A 13,063-nucleotide genomic window follows, 5' to 3' on the forward strand; every position below is an offset into this window, starting at 1 on the left:
AGGGCTTGGGGACCTTCTGCAGGGGGTGAGGCCGTGGTTGCTCAGTCTTCAGCCGTGGCTATATACATATATATCATTTCCGGGGCGGGGGGCTGCCCCCCGAGTCCCGGGGTCTGAGTCTCAGCTCTGGCAGGCAGCCGGACGGCTTGGGTTCTGGGGTCCCCGGCACCCACGTGGGACTGGACTCTGGGGTCCAGGCTCGCTCTTAGGCCAGTCCCAGCCGCTGCAGGCTTTTGGGGAGTGAACCAGCAAACGACAGGTCTGTCTGACAGGAGGAATTTCAAAACCAAAAGAGAAGAATCAGCTGAGGGCCTGCTCAAGCCCGCACTCTCTGGAGGCCAGGCCTTTGCTGCCGGCCAGGCCACCCCGTGGCCAGGTGCGCGCCGCGTGCATAAAGCGAGGCCACGTGAGTTCGCACAGATTTCCACTGTAATTCTGAGCGAGTGTCTATTAGCTGACTGAGAAAGACGCAGTGCTGGTGGGGTGCGGTGGGGTCGGGGTGGTGTGTGTGTGGAGGGGACGAGGGGTCAGCAGCGAAGGCAGCAGCGGCGACGCACAAGTCCTGGGAGAAGGGCCAGGGCTGTCAGGTGGCTGTACCAGCACAGGGGTGACCACCCGCCAGAATTCCACCCCTCGGCAACCCACACCCACGCATGAAAGGACCCCGAACAGTGACCCCGCGAGCCTATGTGTCCACTGCAAGAATTTCGTCCCTTCCATCCTGACAGCAGCCACTGCTATCCAGAATATTCCATGGAACCTTTTTTAGGATTTCGTTTCCATTTAACACGCCAATGTCTTTGGTCTCAACGCTGAGTAAAAGCCACGCACGAAGTGAGCTGCCCCTACTTCCGTGTCGCTCTTCTGCACGTGACACTGGACACATCCTGCCAGCTCCAGGGCCCCGCGACGCTCTCAGGGCCTCTGCCTGCAGCCTGTCCCTCGGGACACAGTCTGCACCCTTGGGTCCTGCCCCGCTCCTGGCTGCCTCGCTCCTGCATGGGGCTGCAGTACCCTGAGCGTTCCGGCTCAGGTCGCCGAGTTGCTCAGGAGCCCGAGCAGGGCAGCGAAGGAATGAGAACTAAAGGATGGAGGGAAAAACCCGAGGGAGGAAGTGTGGAGGGGCCGCCATGGCGTCCGCAGTCTGCAGGGTCTGCCCCGGCATTCAGGGCATCGGTCAGCTTTCACCGGCGAACGGAAACCAGCGGCAACGTCAGGCCGGCAAGGCAGACTTCCTAACTAGCTCAAGCCTTGCGTCGGCACTGCTTTCTTCTGGGAAAGAAACAAAAATGATCAATGGCTGCTTGAACGGTCTGCTCCCCGTCTTGTGCCCAGGTGGAACCAGCGCCTTCTTTGAGAACACGGGCTGCGAAGCCGAGGTGGTGCCAGCAGGCCAGGGACGCACAGGCGCGCACGGAGGGTGCAGCACGGAGGGCTCTCGGGGTCACAGCTCGGCCCCCACAGCTGCTCTGGAGGAGTCATCTGCTCGACTCCGCAGATGGTCAGAGGCCCACAGCAGCCCGGAAGCACCTCCCAGCGTGGAGCAGCTGGACGGCAGCGGCCCACCTGACAGGTCTCCCACGGGGCTCTCCCAGCAGCACCTCTGCTGTCACTTGCTGCCTCGCAGGAAGCGGGGTCGCTCGGCCTCACTGATGTGGCCGTGGCTCTCCCAGCAGTGCCTTGCCACGTGCTCCCCGCTCCCGCTGGCTAGACTGCAGTAGGACACGCGTGTCTCACGTTTGGGACTTGCACAGTTTTTCTGCGGGTTGGAGCCTAGCTTAGAGATTCTAGTATCTTCTTCAAAGAGAAAACTTTGAGCTGGTTTCTCAGAATCATGATACTCTCATCAATTATGTCCCCATAAAGGTCCAAGGTGGAACAGCTGTGGCGCACAGCAGGCCCAGGCTCCCCTTACCCTGTGCTCCACACCCCGTGCAGCGTGCTAGCTCAGACAGGAGAGGGTGACCGGTGAGTGCTCTGACAGAGCCCCAGGACCCCAGAGCTGTCACACAGCCACAGTGCGTCCGGCGGGCCCAGCCCTGTCCCGGGGTGCTCGGGAGCTCCCCCTGCATTGAAGAGAAGGCCCCCTCCCTCAGTGAAGCAGGCACAGCAGGGACCAGGAACACGGAGCTGCCAACTTGACTTCCAGGTCTCCTACATGACACAGTGAACAACTTTCTCTGGTTTAAACAACTACTTTTTAAATCATGGGTCCAGCGCGGTGGCACAGAAGTTAAGGTCCTTGCCTTGCACGCCCGGGATCCCATATGGACACCGGTTCTAATCCCGGCGGCCACGCTTCCCTTCCAACTCCCTGCCTGTGGCCCAGGAAAGCAGTGGAGGACAGCCCAAAGCTTTGGGACCCTGCACCGCGTGGGAGACCCGGAAGAGGCTCCTGGCTTCGGATCGGCATAGCATCGGCCGTTGCGCTCACTTGGGGAGTGAATCATTGGATGGAAGATCTTCCTCTCTGTCTCTCCTCTCTGTATATCCGCCTTTCCAATAAAAAAATAAATCTTAAAAAAAAAAAAAACTTGGACACTAACAGCCACCTTAAATAGTCCCTAATAAGTGGAGATCCCCCAAACTTATCTCTCTTCCTGTAATCTGGGTAAGTCAAATGGGCAAATTTTGATTAGTGGTCAACTTTCATCAGCTCCAAACTCAGACCCTTTCCAACAGCTGGGACATCGAGTCATTCTGACACTGTCCTGGGCTGATGGTGAGATGGTCTCTTCCTGGAACCCAGGGTGTCACGCAGCACAGGACATCAGCAGGATGTTGCTTATGGATTACCAACAGACCCTTTGTTTTCTTGAGGAAAAGGGCAGCCACTGAGTCACTCCACAGCTAACAACACAAACCTTTCAACAAACTGGAAATTCTTGTTACTTGCCACCTAATAATGTATTTTTTTTAAGATTTATTTTATTTTTATTGGAAAGGCGGATATACAGAGAGGAGAGACAGAGACGAAGATCTTCCGTCCAATGATTCACTCCCCAAGTGAGCGCAACGGCCGATGCTATGCCAGTCCGAAGCCAGGAGCCTCTTCCGGGTCTCCCACACGGGTGCAGGGTCCCAAAGCTTTGGGCCGTCCTCGACTGCTTTCCCAGGCCACAGGCAGGGAGCTGGATGGGAAGCGGGGCTGCCGGGATTAGAACCAGTGTCCATATGGGATCCCGGGCGTGCAAGGCAAGGACCTTAACCACTGTGCCATCGCGCTGGGCCCCTAATAATGTATTTTTAAAATAAGGGCGACATCTGCTGGTAAAAAGGCAGAAGTTCTTTCTAGTAGAAATTTGAAAGCAAGTCTTTTCAAACAATTTTATTTCCTGTTTTCAGGTAAAATGTTCAAATGGTATAGTTCTAACTGGGCCAGCCAGCCAGATGCAAAATCACTCCCAGCACTTTTCTAAAATCCTGGGCGCTGACAACAGGCAGGCGAGGTTCATCACCCCCACGGGCACTTGGAGGCCTCTCAAATTGACACCTCCATTGGGTCTGTCGCCCCAGGTTCCCAGCAGTGTCCACCTCCGTCTGGCCTCACTGGCCATCTCGCCAGGCCAGAGCCTTGCAGCTAGCTGCTCCCAACGCCGTCTCTAACGCCTCGCTGTCATCATTCCTCGCTCGCACCGTGCAAGCCCACCCTTCAAGGCCAACTTCCCCACTATCTCAGATGCAGTAATGGGATCTTCCACCCACTCACCCAGAAGCCCCCAGAGCCAAAGGGCTCTGTCTCGTCTGCCTTTCATATGGAGAAATATCCCTGGACCTGGCGTGGCCTAATGGCTTAAGTCCTCTCCTTGAACGCACCAGGATCCCACGTGGGCGCCGGTTCTAGTCCAGGTGGCTCTGCTTCCCCATCCAGCTCCCTGCTTGCGGTCTGGGACAGCAGTCGAGGACGGCCCAAAGCCTTGGGACCCTGCACCCACGTGGGAGACCTGGAAGAGGCGTTGGGCTCCTGGCTTCGGATCGGCACAGCACCAACTATTGCAGTCACTTTGGGAGTGAATCATCGGACGGAAGATCTTCCTCTCTGTCTCTCCTCCTCTCTGTATATCTGAGTTTCCAATACAAAGAAAACAAATCTTTAAAAAATGAATAAATCTTTAAGATAAAAAAAGAAATACTCCCTTTTTCTAAAAAAGGTTTTAGTGCACACAAGTAAACGCAGCTGTCCCTTGAGTTGTGGGGGTTCTCAGAGGGGCTCGTGGGGAGCACATCCTGCTGATCCGAAAGAGGAGGCCATAGCTGGCAGCTGGTGGCTGAGGGAGCTGCTGCCAGCCAGGTGGAGGATGGCCAGCCGGGGGTGGCGGCCACCACACGCCTGCGTCAGACGCCACCCGTGTGGTGAGGGACTGTGCTGGCGCCCGTTTTCCTACACACGTGGCACTTCAGAACTGAAGAAACAGTTTCTATATGAGAAAGCACAAAACTACAACACTGAAGAATGAAAAAAGAAAAACCAGTCCTAAACAACACGCCGACCCGTGAGTTCACACTCTGAACCTGAAGATCCAGAATCTGCTACCGTATGACAAAAAAGAAACCCTGGCATCATTTCCCAAATCAGCGATTCCACTGAGGTTTTCCTACACTTTGGTCTCTCCTACAACCTCAGCAGTGACGGACACCGCGGCGCACGGCGGCCCTAAGGGCAGCTCTGGGCGAGGAGGACCCGCCGGCGGCGTCAGCAGTGCCACAGGGACACCAAGCCATGGCCTCCACTCCCCGAGCCGCTGGCCTCTGTGATGCAGCACTGTGCCAACATTAGGTGCTCCGTTCCCAACGGGCACAAACTCACGGCCTCCCACTGCTTGGCAGCGGCACCGTGCAGGGGTCACGTTCATCCTAGTGCTTTGTGCAACATGCCAGTCCAGGCAGCCGCAGTTAAGGAAGGACCATCTCGTCGAGAGGTCACTGGGCTTCAGTCCTGCCTTCTACTTGAAGCAGATGCACTACACGGCCCGGAGGCAGACACTTGCGAGTGCTTCTCCCACAGCAGGCTGGCTCAGAGCGACACAGAGAAGGAGCGTGTCCTGGCTGTTCTGCGACGCTCCCAGCAGGCACAGCTGCTCGGAACCACCCCTTCCGCAGGAGCTGGGTGCTGCGCGGGTCTACGCGGGTCTACGCAGCGTGTGGCTCTGGGTCCCCTCAATCCTTCCCGAGCCTGTCTGTCCTAAGTGCTGTCCTCAGACATGCACATGTTGCCTTCTGTAATACATCTCTCCGTGTGTGTGTCAATAAAAGAAAATTGTGAAACACAAGAATCCTGGAATATTTTCCCACAACTGTACAGAATCCTGTATACAAACTGCCAGAAGAGGGAGCCCAAATCCAGCCACTGCAGTGTCCAGAGAAACAGCCAGGTTCAAGCAGACTTCTAAACCCTTGCTTCACTGTCAGTTAGCAAGGGGAACCTGCCCCAGCTCGGGCCCTGCATGGCGGGCAGGCCCCCAGCCAGGCTTCAGCTTCCGCTCCCTGCCTCCCTTACTGGCTGCCCCCTCTGCCCCAGCTCTGTGACTGGCTGGTTCTGAAGAATGCCACCCTGCACCCTCCACCGTCCAGTGTCTGCAAAGGCTGCTCTTCCTCTGCCCGCCTGCTACCCTGGCCTCACCACGCTCTGGTCACCCTGGCACTGCCCTGGGCCTTCCTCTAGCTCCCATTCTGCTTGTGGTTCCTGCACCTCATGCTATCATCATGTAATTGCCCTCCCCTCCCCCGACCTGCCAGCAGCCATCCTAGTAGTCACACCATGGAAAAATTGAGTTAACAGACAAATTTATCTTGGAGCCCAGACATTGGCTAGGTGTTTAAAAAAATCCCACACGACACCTGGCTCTGGATCTGCTTCCCTATCATGCCAACACGGCATCTCCCCTGTTCAAGCCTGGGTGAGAACAAGGCAGGGCCTCATCTGCCCCTGGCCTTCTTACCTGCCCAGTTTCAAGCGTGCCAAGCTAGGCCTCGAACCACTCTCCTGCTGCGATGGCCGTCAGCCCTCTGAGTTACTCATTCTGACCAGGGCAGAGATCAGGGCAGGTGTCTGGTCTAGCTCAAGATGCCCTCAACCCACAGCGGAATGCCTGGCTCCTGCCGGGCACAGGGACGCGTGGTGCTGGTCCCTGGCCCAGCCTAGGAGCACTGGGGCCACGTGGAGACTGAACCAGAAGGTGGGAGCTGTCTCTTTCAGCCACTCAAAAACAAACACAAACTGTGTAAAGAGCCAGGAGAAAGCAACTCATGATTACTACACGATAAGTAATTTTTCATTTGAGGAGAAAAATACAGTGATAGAATATAGCTGCCACTGAATCAAATCATAAAAACTTCAGATACATACGGGCTTGACTCTGAGAGCTACCAAGAGCCAGACAGCAGCAGAGGGCTGGCGGTGGTGCCCCGGGGGCTGGCGCAGCCCCTGCGGGGTGTGCACACAGCAGTAGTGCCACCGACTGCCAGGCCGCAGTGAGCAAGAAGTGGGGTCAGCTGATGGGCCTTCTTCCTCACAAACTCGCTTAGTTTTTTGCTTTTTACATTTCATTTTACCAAGCGATAACAGCATCTATTCAGTCTAGACAACACTTTAGGATGTGGAAGCCAGCCGTTACTTCTCTTTAAATGAGCCACTTGAGCCTTGGGAAGTTCAATAACAGGTCCCAGTTCAACCCACTCAAGAGAGCGGGTGCTCTCTCACTGGGCCCCCACGGGGTCAGAGTGAGATGAAGGGCTGGCAGTGTGGCTTCCGGTGGCCCATTCAGAACCAGCACAGGGTAGGGATGCCAAAGCCAGCAGGACAAACGATGACAGCACCCACTAAGACAGTTAGCCAACCCTGGACGGGGGGGGGGGGGGGGACAGGAGGAAAGCCTTGCACACGTAATAAATGCGGGACACAGGGAAAACCCCCACATGCAGTAAGCCGAGCAAGGAGGCAGAGTCTAACTCCCCTCTGTTAAGACTATTTGGCATGAGAAACTAGAAGCTTTAAAAAACATTCAGTATCTTTTGGTTGTTTTTATTCAAACGGGCCACCTTGTTTGGTGGAAATGAAATTGAAAAGCATTGTTCAGAAAGCTAATACAGCACTCTTCAAGGATTTTTAGATTAACAATGCCAACGAGACACTAATGTAAAACCAGCGGTAAATGAAGGTTTTCACGATGAATAACAGAAAATAGATACAAAGACAATATTAAGTTCCTTGTTTTTAGTTATCAACTAAGAAATACAGCCACCCTCATCAGTGAATTTGCTGCCACCATCACAGGTACCCAACCCTGCCAGCCCAACAGACTCACCTTTGGTTTTTGGATCAGCAGCCTGAAAAAAAAATCACACATTCCTTAGGAATGACGCGTGGAGCACATGCAGCTATAAACATTCATAAAGCAAACTTCTAACATTGCAAATTTTAAAAAGAATTTTTTTGCCCATTTAATTTGTTACTGGAGGATATATAATTGTTTATATGCTACTGATTACATGCAATAACAATCTAATGACAAAAAAATTCTACTTGCAAGTTCATTTCAGTGGTGTAGTCTAAATCAAATATAAAATACATTAATTTCATCTATTTTAAATGCTATAAAATCCAAGCCTGCCTGTAAGGTTGAGTCTGCACAAAAGCATTGATCACAGCTGCAAAAATTATGTGTAGCCTTCCGGGCAGACACACAGGCCTCAGCTGAGGGTGACCCGTGAATACCCTCCCCTGGCTATCAGGACAGGAGGCCCCTGGGGACCCCAGGGCAGGGGGACCATGGGGCAGGGGCAGTGGGTCAGGGGTGCAAGGAGGACCCCAGGGCAGGGGGTCAGGGAGGACCCCAGGGCAGGAAGCAGGGGGATCCTGGGGCAGGAGGACAGTGGGGATCCTGGGGCAGTGGGTCAGGGGTGCAGGAAGGACCCCAGGGCAGGGGGACAGTGGGGATCCTGGGGCAGGGGATCAGGGGTGCAGGGAGGACCCCAGGGCAGGCGGACAGTGGGGATCCTGGGGCAGGGGGTCGGGGGGGGCAGGGAGGACCCCAGGGCAGGGGGACAGTGGGGATCCTGGGGCAGGGGCAGTGGGTCAGGGGTGCAGGAAGGACCCCAGGGCAGGGGGACAGTGGGGATCCTGGGGCAGGGGGGCAGGGGGGGCAGGGAGGACCCCAGGGCAGGGAGCAGGGGGATCCTGGGGCAGGGGGTCAGGGGTGCAGGGAGGACCCCAGGGCAGGGGGACAGTGGGGATCCTGGGGCAGGGGATCAGGGGGGCAGGGAGGACCCCAGGGCAGGCGGACAGTGGGGATCCTGGGGCAGGGGGGCAGGGGGGGCAGGGAGGACCCCAGGGCAGGGAGCAGGGGGATCCTGGGGCAGGGGGTCAGGGGTGCAGGGAGGACCCCAGGGCAGGGGGACAGTGGGGATCCTGGGGCAGGGGATCAGGGGGGCAGGGAGGACCCCAGGGCAGGTGGACAGTGGGGATCCTGGGGCAGGGGATCAGGGGGGCAGGGAGGATCCCAGGGCAGGCGGACAGTGGGGATCCTGGGGCAGGGGGTCAGGGGGGGCAGGGAGGACCCCAGGGCAGGGAGCAGGGGGATCCTGGGGCGGGGGCTTTGAGGGTCAGGGGGGCAGTGGAGACTCCAGGGCAGGGAGCAGGGGGATCCTGGGGCAGGGGCAGTGGGTCAGGGGTGCAGGAAGGACCCCAGGGCAGGCGGACAGTGGGGATCCTGGGGCAGGGGGTCGGGGGGGGGGGCAGGGAGGACCCCAGGGCAGGGGGACAGTGAGGATCCTGGGGCAGGGGGTCGGGGGGGCAGGGAGGACCCCAGGGCAGTGGGGCAGGGGGATCCTGGGGCGGGGGCTTTGAGGGGCAGGGGGGCAGGGGAGACTCCAGGGCAGTGGGGCAGGGGAGACTCCAGGGCAGGGGCGGGGGAGACTCCAGGGCAGGGGCGGGGGAGACTGCAGGGCAGGGGGCGGGGGGATCCTGGGGCAGTGGGTAACCCGGGGCAGGGGAGACTCCAGGGCAGCGGGGCGGGGGAGACTCCAGGGCAGCGGGGCGGGGGGATCCTGGGGCAGTGGGTAACCCGGGGCAGTGGGTAACCCGGGGCAGTGGGTAACCCGGGGCAGTGGGTAACCCGGGGCAGGGGCGGGGGCAGCAAACCTTTTTCTGAGCACCTTCCTTCTTCTTCTTTTCTTCCTGCTTTCTCTTTCTCTTTTCTTCCATCAAATGTCCCTCTTCTTGTGTCTCTTGGTCCTTCTCCCTAGTAGATCCAGAGAGAAGGTGTCAGCATGGTATCTATTTTCTAATTTTCATTCTTATTTGAAAGGTAGGAAGACCGAGACACGAGAGCTCTTCCACCCGCTGGGTCACTGCTGCAGGCCCACAGTGGCCTGAGCTCCAGCCGGCTCTCCCACGTGGGGCCAGGGCTCCAAGCTGAGCCGTCTCAGGGGTGGACTTGGGACTCAAGCCCAGCACTCTGACAGGTGTCCCAAGCGGCATCTCAGAGGTCCGACGTGCCAGATGCCTGCCCTAGGTGTCCTTTAAAACCAAACAACAAAGCCCACTGGCTGGTGCAGGCACTTGGCGTCTGGCATCAGAGGACACTGTGAGGGTGTCCTGGACACGGATGCTGACCCCACACGACAGCAGCCTGGGCACCTACTGCTCTGCTGGCTCAGCTGCCTCAGCCATTCAGCGCACATCTGTCGCACACCAACGTGCCACAACTCCGCTGCCCACTGCTGTCCTGGGGGCACCAGGTGCCCATTAAGGTTATCGTGGAGGTCTAGGTTCCAACCGTGGAGGGGACGCTTATGCACACTGCACTCACGCGCTCATTGATAACATTCCTACCGAGCGTGGGCTGCTGCAGAGAGCCTCTGGGACCGACACAAGGCAGCACTCAGCTGCCACACGCCAGGGCTCGAGAGTCGCTAAGGAGTTGGTGGCTTGTGTGGGATGTCAGTTAGCTGGTTACCCCTGGAAGCTCCAGATTCACCCTTCAGCATGTGCTGTGATATGGCCACAGCACCTTTTAGTATGTTTGAAAAGTGGGCACGGCATGGAACTTTCTCCATGGAGGGACACTGTAGGAGGAGGGAGTCCTCCTATTGTTTCTGTCAGCAGGTGGGTGTGAGACCACCTACTGATGGGCCCAGCACAGCGGGTCTCTCAGCAACCTTGTAGCTCAGACATGGTCCGTGAACCCCGGCTCCATCCCTCTCCCCTGTGGTCCTCTCTTTCTGGGCCTGATGTGCTAAGACACCCCCACTTCCCTGCAAGTGCACAGGCTTGGCTGGCTGTGTGGTGTGAGGAATGCCAATGGGGAGTCCCAAGGTGAGCCCTGGGGTGCTCTTCCCCCTAAGCCTTCTTGGGGAGCTTGCCTGCCCACTGCTTCTGGGGATCACCCTTGCATCCCAGCTCCGGCTTCATGCCCACTGGGCCAGACCAGCGTGGAGGCAAGAGGAGTTCACAGGATGCACAAAGCCTCAGCAAAATTTGTTGTTGTTTGTCATAAATAAATTTAAGAAATTAACATCTAGTCAAATTAAATACATTCAAGGGGGGGGCGGGAATCACATACAAAAGACCACAGTCAAAAGTCAGGCCACTCCTTTTCCCGTGTGCATGGGTTCTCTCATTAGGTCAACACCTGTTAGCAGCTTCCTGAACAGCTCGTAGAACCTCTGCTTGCTATGAGACTACTTAGACATCTATCTTTTAAAAACCAGGACGGTGGGGCAGGCATTTGGCCTAGCAGCTAAGAAGCCACGCAGAATGCCCAGGTCTCCTACAGCAGTGCCTGGGTTGGACTCCTGGTTCCAGTTCTGAGTCCAGCTGCCTGCGGGTGTAGACCCCAGGAGGCAGGAGTGTGATCCTGCCACCCTGAGAGAAAACGGGTTGAGGAAGGTCGGACGGCTGAGGTACTACAAAGCCTGCGGACACACACCCTGGCTACTCGCTTTTGAGTGCAAGTGGTCAGCGACTTCCATCCTTTACAAGAGGGCAAAGATGCATGCCACTCCCTTAAGCCTCCTTGCCAGCAGCCCCTTTGAGCGCTGGTTCATATCCTGGCTGCTCCATTTGAGATTCAGCCCCATGCTAACGGGCTGTGGAAAGCAGTGGGAGATGACCCAGTGTTGGAGCCTCGAAGTTCCTGGTTTCTGACCTCAGCTTAGCCCTGCATGGCAAGATTTGTCTCTGTGCCCCAACCCCCTCCTCAAGATTTTATTTAAAAAACAAAAAAAGTATTGGAAAGGCAGATGTGCAGAGAGGAAAGACAGAGACAAAGGTCTTTTGTCTGCTGGTTCCCTCCCCAAGCGGCTGCAATGGGCCGTCCTCGACTGCGTTCCCGGGCCACAAGCAGGGATCTGGAGGGGGCACAAACCGGGTCCCATATAGGATCCTGGCACTTTCAATGTGAGGATTTAGTTACTGAGTTAGCACTCTAGACCCTTCCTTTAACTCTTCAAACAAATCCTTTTCTTTTTTTCTTTTCTTTCTTTTTTTTTTTTAAGACTTCTTTCTGGCAGACTGGCTTTAGAACCTCCTCCTTGGGAAGATGCAGCTGTCACGAGGCCGACTCCCTGCAGCTAGATTCTCCAACTGCCTCCCGGGCAAACCCAGACCTGGCCTCCCGAGGACTCCATCCAGCTTCCTGAGCCAGACACTGTGACGGTAACTGGACACTGCCCTCAGCCACTAAGCAACCCAGGTCATGACCTAAGCTTGGGTGCTGGCCAGGATGGCCGAAATCCCCTAACACCTCTCTTTCCCACTGATTTGCCACAATAAACACCCCCAAAACAAAGAACAACATGCGTACAAACACACAAACTGAAAAATAAACACAGCCGGACTGCAAGAGTAAACTCAGCAGTGGGAGTGGGCCAGGGTGCACAGGGAGGAGGGCCCGGGGGAGCCCCACGGACCTTCACCATTTGGGGCTCCGCTCCGAGCTGCACGTGCCTGCATCAGGCGCGGCTCTGAGACCTGCACCACACTTTCACTCTCACACCGCCGCCCCAGCAGTGCAGCTCTGGGCCTGCCTGGGCTCCTCCCTGAGCCTGGCACTGCTGGCTGCGGGGCTGCCCATGGCTGCACTGCATTCTGCAAGGGTGGTCAAACACTGCCGTCGGCTGAGGAGACAGCACAAGAGGGATTGGCCTCAGCGCATTTCAAGGGAACCTGGGCCTGATTTTCATGTTTGTGCTAAAAAATAAAACAAAACGAAACAAAAACCAAAACAGAACAAGCGACAATCCTTTGGTCAGGAATGGTCTCAGTCTGAGTTTGCCAGACTTCTTTTCCCTAAGATTTTATTTATTTATTTGAATGTCAGAACTACAGGGAGCAATATGTATCTTCCACCCAGTGGCCCACTCTTCAGGTGGCCTGGGCTGGGCCACCCCAAAGCTGGGGGCCAGGAGCTTCGCCTGGGTCTCCCACGTGTGTACAGGGTACCAAGCACATGGGACAACTTCCGCTGCTTTCCCAGGCACAATAGCAGGGAGCTGGATCGAAATGGCGTAGCCAAGATTTGAACTGGCATACCAATGCTTTACCAACCACTCACATCCCAGGCCCAGCTCGTTGTCCAGCCACTGGCACAGGCAGGCCCACTCCATGTCAACAGTGGTTCTCGACACTGCGTTATCTTGCACTTGGCCTCTGTGCAGGGCAGGCTGCTCAGTCTGCACCACCCGGCCCTCCTGGTCACCAGCCTGTCAGCAGCCCCTGCCCCTCTCCCTCCCAGCCCAGGGATTTTCTGGGACAGTGGCACTGGGGATGCATTCTGTGGCTAACAAAGGGCCACCACAGACAGGGCTGAACTCAGAGTTGACACTGGACATGAAGCCAACAGACCAAGAGGGCTGGACATCACCAAAGCCATCATCCAGTTGGTCAGAGAGAGCCAGAACATGCAGCCAACACCTAGATGGAGGCTAAGGGTGCAGATGAGGCCTCAGCCTCCTGGAGCGGGGGCCCACAAATTCAGAAACAAGTCAGCCCACAGTGGGACCCCTCCACAGCCTGCCCCCAGGCTAGGCCAGGGCTGACTGTGAGCCCATACCCAGCCATACG

General features: G+C 56.6%; 1 protein-coding gene across 1 annotated transcript in view; it reads right to left on the reverse strand.

Annotated features, from left to right (window-relative positions):
- The window catches only part of TNRC6C (trinucleotide repeat containing adaptor 6C), a 59,290-nt gene extending 50,088 nt beyond the window's left edge, over positions 1–9,202 (reverse strand). The window contains exons 1-2 of the mRNA XM_040989865.1: positions 9,140–9,202; positions 7,305–7,326 (exon numbers count right to left, since the gene is read on the reverse strand). Of these exons, the coding sequence (XP_040845799.1) occupies positions 7,305–7,326; positions 9,140–9,202 (85 nt within the window). The remainder of the gene's footprint in view (positions 1–7,304; positions 7,327–9,139) is intronic.
- Between the last annotated feature and the right edge of the window lie 3,861 nt (positions 9,203–13,063).

Source organism: Ochotona curzoniae, unplaced genomic scaffold (assembly GCF_017591425.1).
Source record: "Ochotona curzoniae isolate NIBS_2020 unplaced genomic scaffold, NIBS_Ocur_1.0 contig_523, whole genome shotgun sequence".
Classification (NCBI taxonomy): Eukaryota; Metazoa; Chordata; class Mammalia; order Lagomorpha; family Ochotonidae; genus Ochotona; species Ochotona curzoniae.